Source organism: Odontesthes bonariensis, chromosome 11 (assembly GCF_027942865.1).
Source record: "Odontesthes bonariensis isolate fOdoBon6 chromosome 11, fOdoBon6.hap1, whole genome shotgun sequence".
NCBI lineage: Eukaryota > Metazoa > Chordata > Actinopteri > Atheriniformes > Atherinopsidae > Odontesthes > Odontesthes bonariensis.
In genome coordinates, this window is record NC_134516.1 from 9,862,661 (window position 1) to 9,885,511 (window position 22,851).

A 22,851-nucleotide genomic window follows, 5' to 3' on the forward strand; every position below is an offset into this window, starting at 1 on the left:
ACAAATAAAAACAATATATACAATAGACTGGGAATTGATAGATTTTATGTCATACTGTTTACTAATTAATTAATTTGTAATCTGCAAAGTGCATTTGCGATTTTATTTTGAAATATACGTCGTGCATTTCCGGGCCCTGACAGTGGAGGTCTGCACCCAGGACCTCTTGTGGAAAATGGCACATTTAAGTGAGCACTATCAATACGATAACAACGCTAAAGACTACCCAAAAGTAAAACACCTGACTCTTTAAAATGAATACAACTTTACAGTATATAGTGAGCAACGTAACGTTCTAGTGAATAAAGACTGTTTCTGTTTCTTCGTATGACGAAAAGTTGTTGTCACTCGACTTTTACTCACCTCGTCGTCTCGACATTTCAAATGGGGAACGAAAAATACTCGCTTCCGGTCCTCACAGTGCAGGTCTGCAACCAGACCCCTCTCAGCAGGGTTGCCAGTTCTGCTGCTTTCCCATGCGACTAATGTATAAATGAACAAATGCTTGTTTATTTCCTGAAAGTTGCTGTTCTGTTTTGTCCTGGCGTTTCCTAGCGCTTTACAATTGCTATTAAGGTGAGAACTGACATTCCACAACATCAACTCTTTCTTGTTAATCTCATTCAAAAGTTTCCAGCCCTTGAAGATAAAAAAAAAAATCTTAACCAATTTTGACATTCGCATATTTATGTAATTAATTACAGTACAACGCAAAGGTCTTGAGCTGCTATTACTTACTCGATATTTTGTTTCCAAACTGTCAGTCTCTCTTAATCTGTTAACGTTGTCTCAAGTATTGGCTGTAAACACTTTTCTAAAGGTCTTTTAACATTTTATCTTTAACTTTGGCAGTTTTTCAATTCTTTTCAGTGCTAGCACCTGACAGTTTTTGGAGGAATGTTTTTTCATTCATTCTTTAGTTTTGTTTTGTTTTATTAAGCCAATTAACACTAGCCTATGAATAATTCAAGTATAACAAAGCATCTAATTCAAGGCATGATGATAAATTGTATCAAATTCCTTGTTTGTTTAGTCAAACCTGGCCAATAAAGCTGATTCTGATTCTGATCTTTAGCCACATTGTTACAGCATAAGGACGCATAATTTGTTCCCATCTCTTTAGTTGGATCTATAAAAATGCCAGAGATATACATAAAAGTGTACTTGTGCACCAAAAAGATGCCTCCCACAGAGCTGTAAGCTGAGAAACTTGGCAAACAGTAGATGGATCAAGTGAAGTTCCAGATCAATCAGGTCATGTGTCAGGTCTTTTCTAGATTTTGTTCCTACTTCTTAAGGAGATTGCTCAAAGATACTATACATCTGTTGTAAATAGTTATTGTAAACCCGCTAACTCTTCTTTTGTCCTTATTGTATTCAGTTTCCTCAAATCTTTTTTAAGCAGAAACAGAAAGCAAAGATATCCAGAGATATGCTAAATGGTCAGTTACAAGTACTGGACTATACATTTGAGAAAAAGCTGCTCAAAGAAAAATTCAAAGACCAATTTAAAATATTAAGAGAATGTCTGGCTCCTCTGAAGCAAAACACAAAGAAATAAGGTGTGGATTAAGACTTTTGCAAAGTGCTTTATATTAACAGGATGTTTATGTGCACAGGCTGGTGTTTCTGCTGTCCGATCCATGTATGCCAGTGTTTGTTTGCAGTACGGGCTGCACGGTGGTGTAGCGGTTAGCACCAGCCTCACATCGCTGGTTCAAATCCTGTGATGGACTGGTGATAAAAGATAACTTAAAATTGCTATTCAAACCTGAGTTTTTATAAACATTTGTTATGTCACCTGTGCACAAAACAAAAGTCTGTGTCTCTCTTTTTGTCCCTCTGTCTTGGTTTGTAAAATCGTGCGTAGACGGCCACTGATGGCAAATAGTGTAAAACCAAAGCATAGACTACTGGTGTTTTTGAGTAAAATATCACATTCACACTATTATTTGTGTGGTTTTGTATTTCTTCTTCTTCTTCTTCTTCTTTTTTTTTTTTAAATCTGGGGCTATTCAGAAAATGTTTGGGGCAACAGCTCCAAATGCACAGGCCTAACATGCCTATCCTAACATGTCCACATTTCTTTCCACATTGCCTACATGATAGATTATTGCTGACGGCAGTGTGAATGGATTGTTTCTAGTAAACTATGGATGTCTTGAAGAATTTTATAATTGCTACACAGTTCTGGAACACATGTTCATTTTCTCCTGTTACTCTAACAACTTGTCTTTATTCTCCTTCATGTTGTCCTGGAGCTTCTGGTTAGGTGTAGCCTCAAGTGAGAAGTGAAATCATTGTTGCCTGAAACATATATGTGTGAATTCAGCGAGAGCTGAGTAATTAAGTCTCTGAGTTCTAGCAGTTTCCATGACAAGGGACAAAACAGACACTTTCCCAGACGTGATGTTACAAGATCCACTCAGATCTACCCCAGATCCAGTACAAAGCCCACTACTGTTCATGTGAACACGAAGCCTACTACTTTGCCTGAGTTAACACCCCACCCCTACTGTCTGCACATGAGGACCTGTACGAAAAGTAAAATATCATAATAATGACATTACTGTAGAATACAATCATTGCAAATCTAGAAAAAAAAAAACAACACTCGCATTGATTCATATATTAATTTAATTTATTTTTCAAATTGGGTTATAGCATTATCAGATCAGCCAGTTCTGGAACCACCTCCCAAATCTTGTGTACTTCATTAATGTCATTTTCAAATGTCAAATGTCAAAATCCCGGTTTAGATCTGGAGTTGACATGCATTCTGGGTGATCCAGGGACAGATGGACAGCACTCAAGGCAGGTACTAAGGACATATTCAGATCAAAAACGAATGCCACGTGGTCTGGATAATTTTGTCTGCACTCACGTAGCAAGCTGATCGCAGTCTATCCTAAGCCACACTGAAAGACCACCTACGCAAATTAAATCCACTGCCTAAAAGGGAACAGGTTTTTAAAGTGAGGCTGGCGAGTGCTGAATACAAAGTGGTTTCAGAACTAGGAAAGGAAGAAAATTAGATGAACAAGTAAAAAAATAAATTCCACTGACAGCAGTTCCAGTGGAAAATGAAACATTTTTTTTTTTATGTTTTTGTCTAAAACGTATTCAACCAATTACTCCAATCCTGCAGTTTCTGGGTTAACAACGATTACTGCATTCAATTTATGTCAGACAGAGTTTTGAGGTGGCCTCTTAACTGTGTGCTCATTCACAAGTATGTGGGTATTGGAATTAACTATAGTTAAATAAATCAGTAGATTGAGTAAACAAAAACTTGTCGCATCCACCATTAAATAGAGTCAACATGATCAGCTTCTATGTAAACAGCTTAGCAGAAAGGTGGTTGTAACTCAATGTAAAATATGACTGATTTAATTTGCTTTTGCCAGTTTCACTTTGTGGTGTCACTGTGCTGCATTGTCTCTTTCCGCCAGCTACATAACAAAGAATTGATAAATAAAATCTTTAACTTGTTTAGATCTTCTAGATGCGCATTCATGGTCACAAACAGCATAGTTGTAGGCCTCCTCCATATCATTGTGGAGTCCTATTTATTACTGGGGAAATGAGCTTATTCCCTTGGCTCATCTAATGATGTAACACAAACTGTAAAAACTTTAAACCTGTTGTGGAAAACAACATAAAATAACAATACTGTAGGTATGCAAAATGAATTAATAAGAGCATCAACTACGTATCATATATTACAGTTCCCCGCAATGCTTTTCATGATGCATCGGTGGTACCAGAGGTGCCCGGTTCCTTGTAGTACCCAGATCCACACCAGCAGGTTTTGAAGCTTAAGCGCAAAGCATTGTGGGATGTTGGCTCCTGGTGAAGTCAACATGGCTGCAAATCTCAGACGGAGGATAGAGGCTGCAGTAAGAAGGCCTTGAATGAAGTTTGGCAAAGACATAGCGTTGGCGCCTCTAAACTAGTCTTAAATAATCGTGCTTTTAAAGTTGTATGTAGCCTGTAGAGGACTAAAACATTCATAAACAGCAACAGATAACAAAACAACTGAGGATAAAGTCTCGTATGAATTCCGACGAGAAGGAGGACTGTGAGTGTGCGACACCACAGGCCGAGACTAGCCCCGCAAGAGGACCTGATAGGTGGGGACGCCAAGAGGAAAGAGTCGGGGATGCCGGGGGGTGTTAGGAGAAACACGTAAAGATGCAGCTAGCTAACTAGCTAGCTAGCTAGCTGTGGTTATAGATCTATGAATACTAATGTTCTCGTGTTTTAATCTCTGTTCTAGTCAAAGTTCTCACAAAGCACTGGTTGATTAATACGAATTTTGCTTGTACGTTACATTGGAAACGTAACTTCTGCATGAAAAACAGCTGAAATTCGTCTAGTAGGCTAGATGTTTGCTATATTAGCTTGTTAAGGACCGTCAGAATCTCCAGGTTCGTGACAGTTCGTTTGCCTAACTAGCCACGTTGCCCCTCTGAAAATGTAGTTAATATATTTGGAAGTTAAAACCGGAATATGCTTATTAACCAAGGCTATATCTTGAACATGATTTAGTTACTGTGACGCTAGTTCCCGCACAGCTAACCTGGTGGTCGCTCCTAGCTGCAAGTGACCGACTCTGGTGTTGCTTTTCACAAGGTTGTCATTTTCTTATCATTCTTGAGGAGGATTAGAGTTCTCGATTAGAATATGTTGAACTATTCTATCTGAATTCCCAATGTACCTAATACAAAGTCAACGGGGATTGCTTAAATTAGTGCAGCATATCTTGACCCCTGTTTTCATTGTCGTTTGTTCCTTTAGAGAAAACGAGGAGCCTGACATAGAAAACCCAGAAGCAAGCCGAATGTAAGTTTAACTACTTTTTATTTGTGCATTTATAATCCTCTAAGCTTATGTTTAGATATCCCCTCTAAGGGGTTTGCATAACTATTTCTTTGTCTTTTATTATTCCCCCCCTCTTTATACACTTATTGATGGTGATTATATTATTAAAACATCTAGACATTATACTGACAAGCACTCTTTAAGGCCATCGTGTTTACTGTTTTGAAACTGTAAAAGTATAATTTTTATACTTTCAAAGTCATTCATTGAAATGATCCATTTAGTTCCTTTTTTGTGTTCGCAAATTATTTACATAATGGACTTTAAGATCAAGCCTCAACATTTAATTTACATGTATTTTCTGTTTAAGTTGGTTAAAAAAAAAAAAAGACGAGTAAGAAGAAGTTGACATAGATCTGTTGGTATTGACTACAGGTATTTTTTTTTTCTATTGTATTTTCTATTCTGTACTTTGCAGAATTGATGTTGTCATGATAGCCGCTTAATGTCCAGTATCAGACTTGATAAAGTTGTCAACAATGAAGGTGGAATATCTTGTCTGAAGTTTTCGAAAGTTTCTGTTAATCTCATTTGTCTCTTACTGCTTTGGATGGGCCTGAAAATTCAAAAACATGAGTGCTTCATGTCAACAGAAGTACCAACAGTCAAACTGAAGAAAGTCAAATTTAATGGATGTTGGTAGTGCTGTGTATTTGACATCGCAGTATTGAGTTTGAGTTCAAGAAACTAATTCTCAATGATTTTTGTTATCATTGTCATCTTCTTCATCATCCTATATTGCAGTTAGTATTGTTACAGTAGATGCATTGAATTTAAAAAGTATTATAACTCGTTGTGCTTTATATCTGAACACAGGAAGCGAGCAGCTGCTAAACATCTAATAGAGCGCTATTACCACCAGTTAACAGAGGGCTGTGGGAATGAGTCTTGCTCCAACTCATGGTGTGCCTCATCAGTGGGATTCAGCCGCATGGATAATAATACAGCAGCGGTCAAAGCTCTGGAGCTCTACAAGGGAAATGCCAAACTATGTGACCCACACCCCTCAAAGAAAGGCACTGCTTCCACTTACCTGGAGAGCAGCGCTCACAGCAACTCAGGCTGCACTAATAGGAGGATGAACCATAAAGATGTCAATGCTGTACGAGACAATTTCAAAGGTGAGAACTTAAGCAATGTTGATGATTGAGGTAGAGCTGTGCTTATTCATATAGTTTAGTTTAATATGGACAGTTTGATCTGTTTTCTATGTTTTCTTGAACTGCACTTGAACATAACTGACTTGTTTCTGTGTGTAGATGTAAATTACCTGACAGAGGAGAAAGTGTATGAGATCTTAGACATCTGCGGCGAGAAAGAGGACTACTCCCCTCTGATCCGGGTAATAGGTCGAGTTTTCTCCAGTTCTGAGGGTCTGGTGCAGAGCTTCCGGAGGTCCAAACCTCATACCAAGGAAGAGCTGAAATCCCTCCAAGGTAAAGATGAGGACAAGGATGAGGATGAGAAGGAGGCAGCTGCGTGCTCTGCTACAGCTATGGAGGAAGACTCCCCCACCTCCTCTTCATCATCGAGGCTTGGGGAGGGTTCCTCAGGGGAAAACGATGTCCAAAAGCTGGCCCCTGATGAGGTGTCAGTGGACATTGAAGCTGTGCGGCGGGTCTACGAGCGCCTCCTGTCCAATGAGAAGATAGAGGCTGCCTTTTTGAATGCTTTGGTCTACCTCTCACCTAATGTAGAGTGTGACCTGACTTACCACAATGTCTATTCAAGAGACGCAAACTATCTAAACTTGTTTGTTATAGTGATGGAAAACAGCAACCTTCACAGCCCAGAGTACCTAGAGATTGCTCTGCCACAATTCTGTAAGGCCATGAGCAAACTCCCACTTGCAGCTCAGGCTAAGCTGGCACGCTTGTGGTCTCACTATAGCGCTGAGCAAATCCGACGTATGATGGAGACCTTCCAGCAGCTTATTACCTATAAGGTGATCAGTAATGAGTTTAACAGTCGAAACCTGGTGAATGATGATGACGCAGTTGTGGCGGCTACCAAGTGCTTGAAGATCGTTTACTATGCAAACGTGCTAGGGGGTGACCTTGACATGGAGCACAACGAAGAAGAGGACGACGAGCCTATTCCAGAGTCGAGTGAACTCACTTTGCAAGAGCTGCTGGGTGAGGAACGCCGGAACAAGAAGGGCCCTCGAGTGGACCCACTGGAGACGGAGTTGGGAATCCGCACTAGTGATTGCCGGCGGCCACTCATTCCCTTTGAAGAGTTTGTCAATGAGCCTCTGAATGAGGTTTTGGAAATGGACAAAGATTACACTTTCTTCAAGGTGGAGACTGAAAATAAGTTCTCGTTCATGACCTGCCCCTTCATCCTAAACGCCGTCACCAAAAACCTGGGTCTGTACTACGACAACCGCATTCGCATGTACAGCGAGCGGCGAATCACAGTACTGTACAGCTTAGTGCAGGGTCAGCAGCTCAACCCTTACCTGAGGCTGAAAGTGCGCAGAGACCACATCATTGATGACGCTCTGGTTCGGGTATGTTTGGGCAAGTTTAATACATACAGTTTTTAATTGCCGTCCCTTTTTGATTCATTTGGTGTAGTTGGCACTGATGCGATTCATTTGTTTGTATTCTTGTAGCTGGAAATGATAGCAATGGAAAATCCTGCAGACTTGAAGAAGCAGCTGTATGTGGAGTTTGAAGGAGAGCAAGGTGTTGATGAAGGAGGCGTTTCCAAAGAATTCTTTCAGCTTGTGGTTGAGGAGATCTTCAACCCTGATATTGGTAAGAAAGCACATCAACTAGGATTTATGCTTCGGATCCCAGTTTAAGTACAGTTGCCTCAAAGAGTAAGAATACACTCGGAAAAACCATCATGGTTTTGAATATTTTTTATTTTACATACAATACTGTCAGGAAATCCAAAACACCAGTTACGAAACGAACAATGCAGGTACGGGGGAAGTTACAGCATATATTTTAAAGAGATAGTTCGCCTCTTTTGACATGAAGCTTTATGACATCCCATATTAGCAATATCATTTATGAACATCTTCTTACCCCCTGCTGCGTCCTGTGAGCAGAGTTCCAGCCTCGTTTTGGCGTTGACGAAGGTAGTCCGGCTAGTTGGCTGGGGTTGCGAAAATAAAGCGTCTTGCTTCTCAAAACAATATACGTTCAAAAGAGTAATACATTTGCATCACAAAATCTTTCACCCAGAAAAAGTCAGACCTCACAATCGCTTGGCGCTGTTTCTCTCTCCCTTCGTATCACTACGGCTGTGTAAACCGTGCAGACCGAGCAGGAAACACCATAACAGGTGCAGCTATCGGCAGGTGGCAATCCCGGAGTGATACAAGGGAGAGAAAATAGCGCCAAGCGATTGTGAGGTCTGACTTTTTCCTGCACAACGATTTTGTGATGCAAATGTATTACTCTTTTGAACGCATATTATTTTGAGAAGCAAGACGCTTTATTTTTTAAGCCCCAGCCAACTAGTCGGACTACCTTCATCAACGCCAAAACGAGGCTGGAACTCGGCTCACAGGACGCAGCGGGGGGTAAGAACATGTTCATAAATGATATTGCTAATATGGGATGTCATACAGCTTCATGTCAAAAGAGACGAACTAACCCTTCAATCAGAATGTGAACTGGTATTTTTTTTAAATTTGTAATTAATAGTCAATAGTAATTAACCATAAGCGGTTTTGAATTGCAATTGCTGCTGGCTAAAAAAGATCTCCTGTTCCAATCATTGCTGCAGTGGAGGCCTCTTACTGAACATGCTGCTGTTTCACCCCTGCGTTGAGTGGAAGGTTTGCATATTGCCCATTGCGTTTGTCAACTTGTGCCGCATTCTTCTTTGCATAGTCAGCTCCAGGGGCTCCAGAGCAGTCCCCAGCATTGAGCCAACAGATGGCTGCAGAGCAGATAACACTCTCCACCGCACAGTGAAAGCTGGACTGCAACATCTTGTCTTATTTCCCCTGGAAGTTAATGTCCTAATGTGGCCTTGATGTATTTGTTGCCGCTTTTGCGAGCTGTCTGTGTTTTCAATTCCCTTTTCAAGGCTGACCGGCTTTTCCTTGTGTTGACTGCTATTTATGATTGCAGGCTCAATGTTATTTATAAACACAGCAACACATACAGATGCTTATGCTCATATTATGCACACACATGCAAACGTTACGGCAAGTCACTCCCTTCTCACAAAGCTTATTTATTTTGCAATACGATAATTAATATCGTGCAAAATAAGTCATACATTGTCATTCTTGTCACAAACTGTTTGATACATCTGTTTAAAAAAAAAAAAAAGTTCACTGTGTGCTTTGCTCTCAAATGACAGTGCTTAGTCCTGGTGAACTTATGACAGGTCAGGCAGCTGGTGGTGATGTGTTACTGCCACCACAAGAATGCAGTAATGCACCAAGCTAATGCACAACTGTTCTGAAGAACAACAGAGGAGTGTTCCACTACAGCCAGGGTTTGGAACTTTGTATCTAGATGCTAAACGTGCAAAGGAAAAGACTGCAGCCAATAAACACTTCTGTGTGGAACTTCTACAAAAAAAATGCAAACAAGACTGACATCCAGAATAATTCAGCTTATTCCAGGTTATTAAAGCATTTCAAAACTTTAAAAAGTGAAGCATTGGGATGAGGGTACTGGCCAAGCATGTCTGTCTCTGTAACGGAGGCAATTGGGGTTATTAGTCAAAAAATAATTAAACCATTTCCCTGTGATTTCGAACAGTATTTTCACTTGAAATGTACATCCCTACCAAATAAAAGGAACCTCTTAAGGAAAGCCTGTTTCACTCTTAAAGACATTTGAGATTAGCATGGGGGCTTGCCTTCAAGCATACAGCTGAAACAAGACTTAAGTGGTTTAAGGGGGAACATTTTAATGTGTTGGAATGGCCTAGTCAAAGCCCATGCCTCCATCCAGTTAAGAATCTGTGGCATGAATATAAAAGTTTGCTGTACACCAGCAGAGAGCTGGAACAGTTTTGCTTTGAAGAAGGGGCAAAAAAAAAAATCCGTGTCTAGATATGGCAACGTACATATCTAGACGTACAGTAAGAGACTTGCAACTTTAATTGCTGCTGTACGAAGTACTGGCTTTGTGAGGGTGAATAGTTTCGCAATACTTTTGGAACCATGTCAGTCAACAACGGGTAAAAGTGTCTGTTAGCAAAACCGTGGTTACCAAGTAGGGAAATTCTTTAGGATTCAAGTTGTCTATGTTAAGATGACAAATCCAGCTACCTCTCATTCATTTGTTTGTTCTCCTGTAGGCATGTTCACATACGACGAGCGCACCAAACTGTTTTGGTTCAACCCTTCATCATTTGAAAATGACGGCCAGTACACTCTCATTGGCATTGTTCTCGGTTTGGCCATCTATAACAACTGTATCCTGGATGTGCACTTCCCCATGGTGGTGTATAGGAAGTTGATGGGCAAGAAAGGAACTTTCAGGGATTTGGCTGATGCTAACCCAGTAAGTGTTACCACAAATGTTTCAATTTCTTTTTTTTTTAATGTGGAGGGTTTATCACTTTATTGAGCGTTTGCAGTTAGAAGTAACTTTTTAAATGGCAGTGCTATATAACAACTCACGGTTAACTGTGTTTAAAAGGTTTTGCACCAGAGTCTGAAGGAGTTGCTGGAGTATGAGGGCAGTGTGGAGGAGGACATGATGATCACGTTCCAGATCTCCCAGACAGACTTGTTTGGTAACCCACTTATGCACGATTTAAGGGAAAATGGGGACAAGATTCCAGTCACAAATGAAAACAGAAAGGTGAGCCTGACAGAAAACATGACACATTTATTTTGAAACTCTCCATCACTGCATTTTCCTGACTGCAGCATATTCCATAGCTGCAATTTATACATTGACTAAATTTTGTGGCAGATCTTAAAGATATGTGATCTAATGGGCTGGAAGGAGTAAGACTGCATGTTCAGGCTGCATCCAAAGCGATAAATGAGCCAAAAGATATCTTGCGAAAGATAGTCAAGCCATTTTGAATTAAAAGCCTCTTGCAAGCTCATTCAGGGCAAAAACTACTCGATAATCACCTATACGTCTCACTTGTAAGTCGCTCTGGGTAAAAACATCTGCTAAATCAATGTATTTTAATAAACACGCACACAACAAAGTTGTGTGTCTTATCCGTGTTGTCGCAGTTTCACACATGCTGCAATGATGAATAGCTTCATTTCATTCCACTAAGAATCCTTCTCTCTTTTCAGTCAGCAGCTTCTAACATCTTCTGCCGTTTCATAAGCTGTAAAGCTACAGAAATAACTGGATCCGATCTGTGACTTTGACAGTGGCAAAAAAATTGAAGCAAATAGATTAGACTATTTACAACAACAAACAATACAATAAAATAATTTCACATCTATTTTGACATTAATTTGTAACTGCATCAATGCCAGTCCCATTGTCTTTATCTCCTGCAGCTGACAACTTCGACCAGCTTGGCCACAGACGAAAACACACTCATCTTTTCCCCTCACTACACATGAACACTAGCTGAGGTTCAACACCTGTTTGGCTGCTTTATAAACTAACTCAGTGATACTCACTATTTTTTTCACAAGAGCCACATTGGCAGAGCAAAATCAAGGGAAGAGCCACTTTTACGACAACATACTAAAGTCCCCTTTTGCAAATATGCATTTCTACATATAAAACATCCCACAAAAAAAAGAAACAACACAGCCAATACATGTTAGATTAAGACCATATTTACCTTAATACTGGGATGAGCGGAAGCTGGCATGCATGTCCTTGACTTTCTTCATGTTGTATTGGTAGTTTGTTGTTTTAATCATGGTGAGACATTTAAGATGAGCATGGTTTTTGTGCTGGTTTTTGCCCTTTTTTAATTAAAAACCGATTCATTGTGCCTGCATCTTGCGCTGGCTAAAGGAGCTAGCGTGCTCTGCGGTCAAGTGTGAGGTGGTTTAAGCGGGCTGCGTTGCCAGGTTTAACAGTGTGCCCCCTTTAGGAAACACCATTAAGCCTGAATTAATACTTAATAAAAATACTTAATACTACAAAAACACAAAATTAATAAAAATACATAATACTGTGCCATATTCGCTGTATGTTATTTGAAAAAATGTATTGTTATTGTTACAATATTGTTACAAGCTACTATGCGAGTGCGAGCCACCAATTAAAGCTTGAGGAGCCGCATGTGGCTCGCGAGCTGCGCAATGAGTATCTCTGAACTAACTTAACATAGTTTTTAGTTGATCTAAGCGCGCCTCCATTTTGCAACTGCTTAGTCATATTTTGCAACATTTTTGGAGGCAGTGTGACAGTATTTTACAGCTTGTTGCACCATGCATCCATCCATCCATAACCCTGGACAGGTCGCGCTCGTTGCACCAATACAACTAAAATACTAAACTAAAATAGATATGCTATGCCCCATTTGTTATTTTATTTGATCTACTTATTTTAAATTGTCATGTGCAGGGCTCGAAATTAACTTTTTTTCTTTGTGTACCCCAGTGGTCCCGAATTCTGTGTTGTATTGTCCCGAATGCAAGCAATAGTGTCCCCATTTTTCTCTTGTCTGAAATTGAGCGGAGTGGTTAAGAATCATCTGAATATTGTATTAGGCCTATATTTGTAACTGCAATGTTACAATAAAAGTTACAAAACGCAAATGACATGTCCTGTCATATACAATATCTTCTTCAAAATAAGACTTATTCCATTTCCAGTTTTTTTAACTTTGGCGACCGCACTGAATAGACACCTGTTTATTTAAAGGAGCCAAACAGCTCATTTAGAAAATGTTTCATCTCACAGCATCTGCACTACACTATAGTTGAAAACAACACCCCTTTCATGTTCATTTCATCTACTTGTACCTTCAATATTTGATGCTACTAAAGCTAGCCGCAGGCAAAACGGTTTTGCCGTTTTGCCTGCTCTCGTCCCGTTAACGGAAAAGAGCTACTGTAAAGCAGATATCAGAAATGCACTGCTGATAAAGAGTTGTGTTGCATGAATTGTGACAACGACAAACCCAAGCGACAACCACACAGTAGTGCAGACTCAGTACTACTGAGTTTTCCCATCAAAAGAACTTCACTCAAATGCTTAGCCAACTTTACACCACATATGCCATACAATACGTGCCTTAACACAGTACTTAACAGAACAAACAGATAGGTGGGAAGTCTTTAAAAGCAGCTTCAGAGCGGCGTTCTGAGAGGTTATTCAATTTCAGCTTTCAGAATTCGGCGCTACTAAAGCTAGCCGCAGTGAGTAACGCACTTCCGGTTTTGCCGTTTTGACAGCTCGTCACGGCCCGTTTTAACCACCTTAACATTTTCAGTCTTCAGCTCTTGTCACGCATGTGAGAATGATTTGATTCTGTAAACTGTGTCTTGCACGTAGTAGACCTAGTACTAGCGTTAGTTTTAACTCTAGCAAGTGAGGGCAGACTTGGGCCAAAGATTCTAGAACATTCTAGAATGCGCTGCTCTGTACTGATGGACCGACATGCATGAACATCAATGTATTTTTCGCTGTTAGCTTTTTAAACAATTAAAATGGACAGAGGGGGCTTATAATAAGTAACTAATAATAATAACTTTTTTTTTTTTTAAGTTTTTTTCTCATTGTCCCACGATTGTCCCAGATATGATAATGTTGTGTCCCTGTGTAATTTTTTATGGTCCCCGGGACGTCGGGACACCGTTAATTTCGAGCGCTGGTCATGTGTCTTATGAAACACCAGTAAGGAGTGAGAATCTGGGGTGTGTGTGTTCATACTTGTGCATCTGTGTTTAGAGACTGTAGAGTTAATAGAACCGTGCCCCAAAGTCATACCCACAACAGATGGAGGCAAAACTGCACAGGTTGTCATCTGTCTGTGTCCTGCCAGTTAGCAGCTTATTGTCCTCTGGCTTCACACACAGCACGAAGCAGGCTCTAAGACCTGTGACCCGATATTCCCAAATTAACGATGAGGATGGAAGATGTTGAATCAGAAGGTGCAATCAGCAGGCTAAGATCTACTTGGTCTGACACGAAACAGTCATGCAGGTTATAAGGTAGCAATGTTGCAAAGGAGTGTCTCGTGTACCACTGTGTCTGGAGTCCAGCTTGTGGTGGAGATGACTTATTTCCTGAGACGACCCCAAACTTTCAAGATGAAACACTCTTGAAGTGCAAAAACAAAGGCATGCCAGATAATCTCTGCAGAAACGGATACACTGACTCTGATGCGTCTGTCTGCAGCAGTTAAAAAATAAATCGCCTAATCAGTGAATCATGAAATGATAAAAGTACAATAGTAGATATCCTGCTATTGTACTTGGACTTTGTTAGGAGTTCCACAAATTTGAAGCTTAAAAGCAGATTTTCCAAACTTAAAAACCCATAGATCTGGTTGGACATGACCCGAGGCACTGCTGCTAAATCATATTGTAGTTATCCAATAAGAACTTTTTAGATGAATGATGTATTGCATCTCGCAGCCAAGTTAAAAAAAAAAAAAACCCAGAGTAAAATAGAATTGGATAGCTGGCAGTGTTTTTGATCCGAAGCAGGTGTTTCAGTGGAGAATGTACCAACAACACAGTCGTAAAAGCTAGTTACATCAGAAAAAGTGCGAAAGTAGTAGTGTTTATCAAGATGAATTTGATTGGAAAAAAAACATCGGCTCATGTTATTGTGTTTTTGCAGGAGTTTGTTGCACAGTATTCCGAATATATTTTGAACAAAAGTGTGGAGAAACAGTTCAAAGCATTCAGGAGAGGCTTCCACATGGTCACCAACGAGTCACCGCTTAAATACCTCTTCAGACCAGAGGAAATTGAGCTCCTAATCTGTGGAAGCAGGGTGAGATGTGTTGCCAGACTTTTGATTATGCTTAAATTAATCTATGTTTGGCTACTTAATGCTGAATTTAAAATCTTTTTCCCTTTGTTCCATCCTGCAGAACCTGGATTTCCTAGCACTGGAGGAAACGACAGAATATGATGGCGGTTATAACAAAGATTCTCGGATCATCAAGTAAGAAACCATGAGTTTTTATCAGCAACTCCACCCTGACGGTGCATAAATAAAGTGGTGTGTGCTTACGTATTCACCCTTTTTGCCCTCTGAGGAGTGGCCAGAAAAAAAGCCATTGCCTACAAAAGTTTTCACCAAAAGGCATTTGGGAGACTCGACTAACCTGTAAGTCGATCCTCAGATGAGCCAAGCATTGAACTTTTTGACAATCCAGGAAAATGCTATGTCAAGCATCATCATCTCTAAAAAAAAACAAAAAAAAAAACAACAAATCTAAAACACCATTCCCACAGTGAAGCATGATGCTTTGGGGAGTTTCATCGACTGAGACAGAGGTTCAGCTTCCAGGACAATGATCCTCAGCATCATGCTAAAACAACACTTGAGTGGTTTAAGGGGAAAGGATCTAATGGGTCGGAAATTGGCAAAGTAAAAGCCCAGGCTGCAATTCGGTAGATTGAACTAGAACTTATTCATCTTAATAGCTGGAGCAGTTTTGCTTTGAAGAATGGGCAAAAACCCCAGCGGCTCGATGTGGCAAGCTCACAGAGATGTACAGTAAAGCCTCGTTTCCACTATGCAGTACGGTACGGGTCGGGTCGCTTTGGGGTCAGCTTGCGTTCCCACTGTACAAAGGGGACCCTCAGGGGTGGGCGGAGTGCGTGCCGAAGCGTAAATAGCAAACAACAGCAAATGACAAATAACATCCATAATTTCGAACCACCTCCAAGCTTCTTCAGCTTAATGCGACACTGGCTCGCGGTCCGATTGAAACCACTCTGCAATTTCTGCGGCTATCAGCTGGAAAACTTTTTCGTTTTGCACAGCGCCATCGAGCTCCCGCTGCACAGCCTCCTCACCAACACCGGAGAGCAGAGCCTGGAACCGGTCCTGTGTGCTCGGTACCCCAAGCACAAGGGTTACAAAAATGGTAACGGGTTCCATGGGACCGGTACGCTTTTGTGGTAGTGGAAACACTGAAATAAGCGAACTGTTCTGAACCGACCCGTACTGGACTGCATAGTGGGAACACGCCATTAGAGACTAGCAGCTTTAATTGCTGCAAAAGGTGCCTGTACAAAGTGCTGAATTTGGGCGATTGACTACATATGTACGCACCTCTTCCCGTTAATCACTTTTAAATAATTTTGTAAACCACTATATGTTAGGTGACACTTTCTCCATCAGTTCATTGTTAACTAAATGCTTCTTATAACGCATTTTGTAATGTACCAGTCAAGAGTTATGACAGCTACAAATGAATGGGTTTGTTCATGAGGATTGGAGTCGTTATCATTCTGCTGCATTTGTCTTTTTTATGTCAACATAGACACATTCTGACATTTTGAACTTTTTTTTTTTTTGCACTGCAGGGAGTTTTGGGAAACATTGCACTCATTTGGTGAGGAGCAGAAGCGCTTCTTCCTGCAGTTCACCACTGGCACTGACAGGGCACCTGTGGGGGGGCTGGGCAAGCTGAAGATGATCATTGCCAAGAATGGCCCTGACACAGACAGGTGAGCGGGGTCATTCCATCATCCTGCACCTTAGCGCCGACTTCAGAAAGTGTTCAGAGTCCTTCACATGTCAGCACTCCAAATTGTGTCGTGTTTCTTTACGTCAACAGCAAAATGAGAAGTAAAGGAGAGGAGGTTGTTTCGACCCTACACTTTTTTGAAGAGGTTCATTTAATTCTCTAATTAAACACTTATTAGTGATAAAGTAAGCTATGGTTATTAAAAAAAGACACATTTTAATTTTGCTTTTAAATGCTGGGTGTTGAGGGCTTTCTAAGCATAATTGCAGCATTTTAGAATAGAAACCTTTTGTTTCAAACATTTTTTTAATGCGTCAGATCTTCTTCCATAGTTCCATATCAGGATATCTCAGGACAATTGAGTTATTTGTTTTCATTAAAATGTTGTCTTGTTGTCATCATGCTTCCATTTGAGTGCTTAAATGGGTGCAGCGTCAACAAAAGAATTCCCCCCTGGTGATCAATAAAGGATTCTGATTCTGATAAACAGTTAAAGCAACAATGGTGGCCCATGAGGTCACTTTAGTTTTTTCTTTTTTCATTTCGGTTTTCAAGGTTAATGACAAAAAAGGTTGTTTCATGTATTGGGTAGGTCTTTACTGTATAACTTTGCTTCTGCTCAAAACTGAAGCACAGACCAAACCATGAGTTTTGTGTACTGGGCCTTTTGCTTTTTTGCCATGTTTCTCGAGTTGTAACTTTAATGGTATGGCGGGCAACATTGTACCTGCTACTGCTGTCAGGCTCCCTATGAGAATCCATCCATCATGCGGTCCCATCACACAACAGTTCCTCCATCATATTTAATCAAATGATGTTGAAAGCTGTGGATCACATGCACCTCCCTTCCTTTGCCATGTTTTTACCACAACTGACTTTTTTACGGTCACGAGCTCTGGTGACCCTAAGTGCTTGAATTTGAAGGCAGCTGGTCTTGGTTTTTCAACACGTTTCGCCTCTCATTCAGAAGGCCTCTTCAGTCTTAATTAACTGCTGGGGAGTCTCAGACTTATAAGCTGTTGTTGGGACTTTTGCACTTTTTTTTAAGTCACGTGTGTTGCTGACCAACTCACCCATTCAGTGGCACATATAGGTCATTGTAATTTGAATTGTATACCTACCTGGTTTTGTGTGTGTGAGAGAATTTTTTATTTATCTTTTTTTTTTTTTAATCCCTTACTGATCTCTGCCTTCATCAGCCAAAGCACACAACATTGCACTGTGATATTAGCATTACATTAGTCCCTCAATACAATGCAAGAGAACTACCTAATGTAACTTCCTCCTCTGTTGAACTTTTACAGCTGCTGAGCGCATTGTTACAACATAACTTAATTGCTCAGTTTAAACTGGATAAAAAAAATCCCCTTTGGAAATTATATATCCTATAATTTGACCTGCTGTGTGTTGTTTTGTCTCGGCAGGTTACCGACGTCTCACACTTGCTTTAATGTACTGCTTCTTCCCGAGTACTGCAGCAAGGAAAAGCTGAGAGAGAGACTGCTGAAAGCCATCACCTATGCCAAAGGGTTTGGCATGCTCTGAGCCCCTGCTACAAACGGACTCCTTCTCAGAAAGCCCATCGAGCCCTGCCCTTCCTTTATACGACACAAAGGTGACAAAAGACAGACCAGGGTATGTTTAGCAGAAAAAAAAAAGTCAACAATGAAAGGACAAGTGGTTCTTATTGAGCGCTCTAGTAGTTCTGCTGCTGTGCCTGCATCATCCTACATCAGTAGAAGTATCCACTTCCATATCCACTTTGTGTGAGTGTGTGACAGCCTCCCCTCCTTTTTCCATGTACAGAGAGGATCATTTTCCTTATTATTTATTTTAAGGTTAAAAAGGTTATTTTCATGCCTGTCTGTTGTAATGGCTTCCTTACTACGGGAAAGGGGGAGGGTTACACTTAATCAATATAAATTTGGGACAGTGTCAAGTCGATATAAACCCAGTTAATTACAAAAAAAAAAGACCATGCTAAAGTAACCCCGATCTATCCGATCATTGAAACTTCATCCAGTTTTAGATTAGTCTTGACTACACGCTATTGTATTCCCCACTGACCATTCCACTCACTATTACTGCTTTTTCTGTTCACAACGGCATTTTTAATCAAGGTAAGCATTACTGTCCCCTGGTCCGAAATGGCACATTGTCAAAATGCTGTTTTTCATTGATGTTCTTGGGCCTTTTTCCATTTCTTTGGGGTGGGGTGGGGTGGGGGGGTCTCCGCAGGTTAGGTTAGGTTAAAATCTTGTCAGAGCTGTGTAAGTGCACTTAGACATTTTCAGAATGTTTGTTTTTTGGCCACGGGTTGCCATGATTGTTTGAAGCGTTTTATTTCCTGGTCTTCCTGTGTCGACAGTTCCAAATAAGAAAACAGTGTTTATTTATCAGTGCAGTTGGAACTACAATACCATGTTGTCCAACAATGATGTGATCTACACATGTAGACTGGCCACTGAAGATACTCTCAGATACAGCCATGGAGTTTTTCTTGTGCCAACGTATACAGCCATTAGACAAGTAATAACCTCGGTAAGCACCTTGTGTTTTGGTTTTGATGGCGCAGCCTTGCAGGGGTAAGCTCAGCTCACACTGCAGAGGCTCTTATTTGGTAGAACCCCAGTTTATCTGGAACATTTGGAGTGATCTTTTCATTGTCACTGGTTAAGTTTTGGTACTCTGTAGTTTTAAGTTTATTGGACCTTAGTCCCTAAGTGTGGTTACACCTGTCGATTAACAACCCAGCAGCCTGACAGGTCAAGAGTTCGAACTAACAACACCATCCTAGTTCCTGGTGTGGACACTTGTTGGACTGAGAATTTACTACCATGTCAAACCTAATCTATGCTCAGTTAATCTGTTGCTAATATGTGGAGAGAAAACTCATCTAACGAAACTGAGAAATGAGCCCATTTACTACCTTACCAACAATCAAAGAATACTATGAATGTAAATGTCATTTTGTGTGCATACAGACCTGGCAGAAACAATAAATCTACTTTTGCTTTTTTAAATAAAAAAAACAAAAAAAAAACCTGTCACCTTGTATCATCTAGTTTAACACGTAACATTGTGCCCTCGCAGTAAGTTATTTTGTTTTGTAAGTTAGCCAGACCTGTCACGGCCCGATGTACTTTATACTGATAACACTGATGTCGTCCTCTGAAGCTAAAGGGGAGATGGTACTGTATGGACAAATAACTGTGATCATAATTGGTCCTGGATCCGTTGCGTTCAATAAACATGAAAACAAATTCCTGTCAGTCGAGGCAAACCGAAATGCCTGAATTGGTGATAGTTGTTTTGTTTTTTTTGTTTATTATTGATATGAATATTGATTGTGAAATAATCCAACCACAGAACAGACAGACCTGGTAGGTACAATAACCTTTGATAAGCTGAATATTAAGTAAGCCATTTTTTGTGAGCAGATTCAGATAATTGGTGTAAATGATTTTCTGTTTTGTTTTTTTTTAAACAAACAATCTGGCTCTAGTTTTATGGTCTTGGACATTGTTTATTTTTTTCTTTGATTACGCGCCAATTTCATACTTAGACACTGTCTGTAGAGTACAACATACTAAACGGCACAAGTCCAGGCAGGTTTAGAAATAAAGCTGCAGTTTACCCCAATATTTAAACCATGTAACCATGTGAAAGTGAAGACAAAATAAACACAATAAATATCATACCTATTTTCCACTGTATATGAAAACTAAACGAATTGAATTCAATGGCTATCATGAGCAGTGAAAAATACCTGCGGCATAGACTAGCGCAAATGCTAGAAATGTGTTGTATGTATCAACATAGTATGTGTTGAAATTCTGCTCCCAAATTAAGAAGATTTGGGTAAACGAGACAAAAACATCATAATAAGACTTGGGTGTTAACTCCTATAAGGTTTATATCGACCGCATCTGATGGCTCAGAAATGAGGAAGCCTTAGGTTTCATCATTTGATCTACATGTCACTACAGTCTTGTCTTTGTTCAGGGATGGTTTCTGGCATGTAGTGACTGTGTTTCCTGATGTTGCTACAGCAATGAGTGAGCAGGTGGAGTGAGCACTGGGAAAACACAGCATCCATTTTGCAAGGAGTCTGAATTCTCACGGCAGACGTTCACACCTGACCATGTTTGTACAGACATGGGTTACCGTCTATGGTCTGATAAAGTTTCTTTGGTCGGGTGATGAAATCTAAGGCAGCTACAACAGTTTGCGAATGGGTAATGCTTGTGCTTTTATGTAAGCTTAAAGAAGAACTTGGTATTTTGAAAAATATAAGTAGTCAAAGACTGACTGCCTCCTTCAACATCGAATTAAAAAAAAAAAAGTTTAGGCTCTGATTAGGCTTCTTCTTGTGCTTTTATGCAATTTGCAAAAATCCACCAGGCCCGAGAACGTGTCAGAGCTACAAGTCTAACCAGTGTCGGTCTCTGCTTCCCCTACAGTTGCCGTGTTTACTAGACTGCGTGCACACAACAACCTCTTCTGCTTGGTGTGGTGTCTTTGGAGCCAAAGCTGCATCGTAGATAGGAATCTCTTCTCTAGGTTACCAAGTTCTGCTTTAAGGGGTGGTTGTTGGTAGGAGATTGAACTTGTGGCCTTTTACACAGATCTTAAGATTCCTGCTTTCTTTGTAAGTTATTGATTAGCGGGCCGTCTCATTTATTGAAATGCTGCTTAGCCTTTGAGCTCGATGGAGGGCACACAACAACCTTCAGCCTCTTTCTGTTCCATTCTCTCATTTCTCTCCTCATCACGGGTTCAGCCAGACATGAGAATGTGGACACACTTTGTGTTGTAAAGTCACTTACTGCATTCGTGTTTATATGATCAACAAACCAGCTGGCATGGTGATATTGCAGCAAACGGAAGTCTGGAATCTGGAAGATTAAGGTTACTTGTACCTCTGTTTCGTAATGCCGAACATGCTGCTCAACCTGGACGTGTGAAAGGGCCCCGAACGCCATCTGAAGATGAAGAATGAAGTCAAGCAATTCTTGGAAAAGGAATCGGTTTTCATCAATTGGTGTGACGCAACAGTTACAATTCTACAAACCGATGAAAGGCTAAAGGTGTTCAGTGTTGTGAAAACATGCTCAATAAAGATGACTGCTTTTTTTTCCCAACATGTTTTGCCTCGTAATCCTGATTTGAGACCACAGGTCTTTTGGTGTCATGTCGGTGAACTTTATTATGACCTGCTGTTTGCACAAATTCCCACTTAAAGGCATAGTTCGCCTCTTTTGACATGAAGCTGTATGGCATCCCATATTAGCAATATCATTTATGAACATTGACTTACCCCCTGCTGCGTCCTGTGAGCCGAGTTCCAGCCTCGTTTTGGAGTTGACGAAGGTAGATAGATAGATAGATAGATACTTTATTGATCCCGAAGGAAATTCAAGCATCCAGCAAGACATAATAAAACGATAAAAATGTTTATACAATTATAAACACTTTAAAAACAATCTAAGAATTTAAAAAACAGTTTAAAAATATAAAGTGACCAGTGAAATAAGAGGAAAGTGAAATATAAAGTGACCAGTGAAATTCAGAAGTGCCATCACTGAGAGCTGTTGTACAGCCCGATGGCCAGAGGAACAAAAGAGTTTTTGAGTCTGTTGGTGGAGCAGGATTGAGACAGCAGCCTGCCACTGAACACACTCCTCTGCCTGATGAAGGTGTTGTGCAGAGGGTGGTGGGCGTTGTCCAGTATGGACAGCAGTTTGTCCAGGGTCCTTCTCTCTGCCACTGTCACCAGAGAGTCCAGCTCTGTGCACATCCACTGAGCCAGCTCTCCTCACCAGTCGGGCAGAGTCCCTCTTCCTGCTGCTACCTCCCCAGCAAACCACAGCGTAGAAGAGGAGGCTGGCCACCACAGACTGGTAGAACAGCTGCAGCAGCTTTCTGCAGATGTTGAAGGACCCCAGCCTTCTCAGGAAGTACAGGCGGCTCTGTCCTTTCCTGTGTAGTCCGGCTAGTTGGCTGGGGTTGCGAAAATAAAGCGTCTTGCTTCTCAAAACAATATGCGTTCAAAAGAGTAATACATTTGCATCACAAAATCGTTAGCCAGAAAAAGTCAGACCTCACAATCGCTTGGCGCTATTTTCTCTCCCTTCGTATCACTGCCTGCTGTGTAAACCGTGCAGACCGAGCAGCAAACACCGTAACAGGCGCGGCTGTCGGCAGCACGCAGTGATACGAAGGGGGAGAAAATAGCGCCAAGCGATTTTGAGGTCTGACTTTTTCCTGGACAACGATTTTGTGATGCAAATGTATTACTCTTTTGAACGCATATTGTTTTGAGAAGCAAAACGCTTTATTTTTTAAACCCCAGCCAACTTGCCGGACTACCTTCATCAAAGCCAAAAC

At 40.7% G+C, this 22,851-nt stretch overlaps 1 protein-coding gene across 1 annotated transcript; it reads left to right on the plus strand.

Moving 5' to 3' along the window:
* The first annotated feature begins 3,840 nt into the window (after positions 1-3,840).
* Positions 3,841-21,605, plus strand: LOC142391598 (ubiquitin-protein ligase E3A-like). Its single transcript, XM_075477455.1, has 11 exons — positions 3,841-4,133; positions 4,801-4,845; positions 5,701-6,005; positions 6,144-7,396; positions 7,502-7,646; positions 10,165-10,370; positions 10,509-10,673; positions 14,595-14,750; positions 14,851-14,924; positions 16,298-16,441; positions 17,886-21,605. Exons 1-11 carry the CDS (start codon positions 4,057-4,059, stop codon positions 18,004-18,006), a joined length of 2,691 nt encoding a protein of 896 aa, XP_075333570.1. The 5' UTR covers positions 3,841-4,056; the 3' UTR covers positions 18,007-21,605.
* The last annotated feature ends 1,246 nt before the right edge of the window (positions 21,606-22,851 follow it).

Bases quoted from the DNA above. Each gene is read 5' to 3' on its own strand.
- LOC142391598 (XM_075477455.1), top strand. From the start codon at position 4,057: ATGAATTCCGACGAGAAGGAGGACTGTGAGTGTGCGACACCACAGGCC. The intron at 4,134-4,800 runs GTGGGGACGCCA...TTGTTCCTTTAG, and splicing joins CCCGCAAGAGGACCTGATAG to AGAAAACGAGGAGCCTGACA. The intron at 16,442-17,885 runs GTGAGCGGGGTC...TTGTCTCGGCAG, and splicing joins AATGGCCCTGACACAGACAG to GTTACCGACGTCTCACACTT.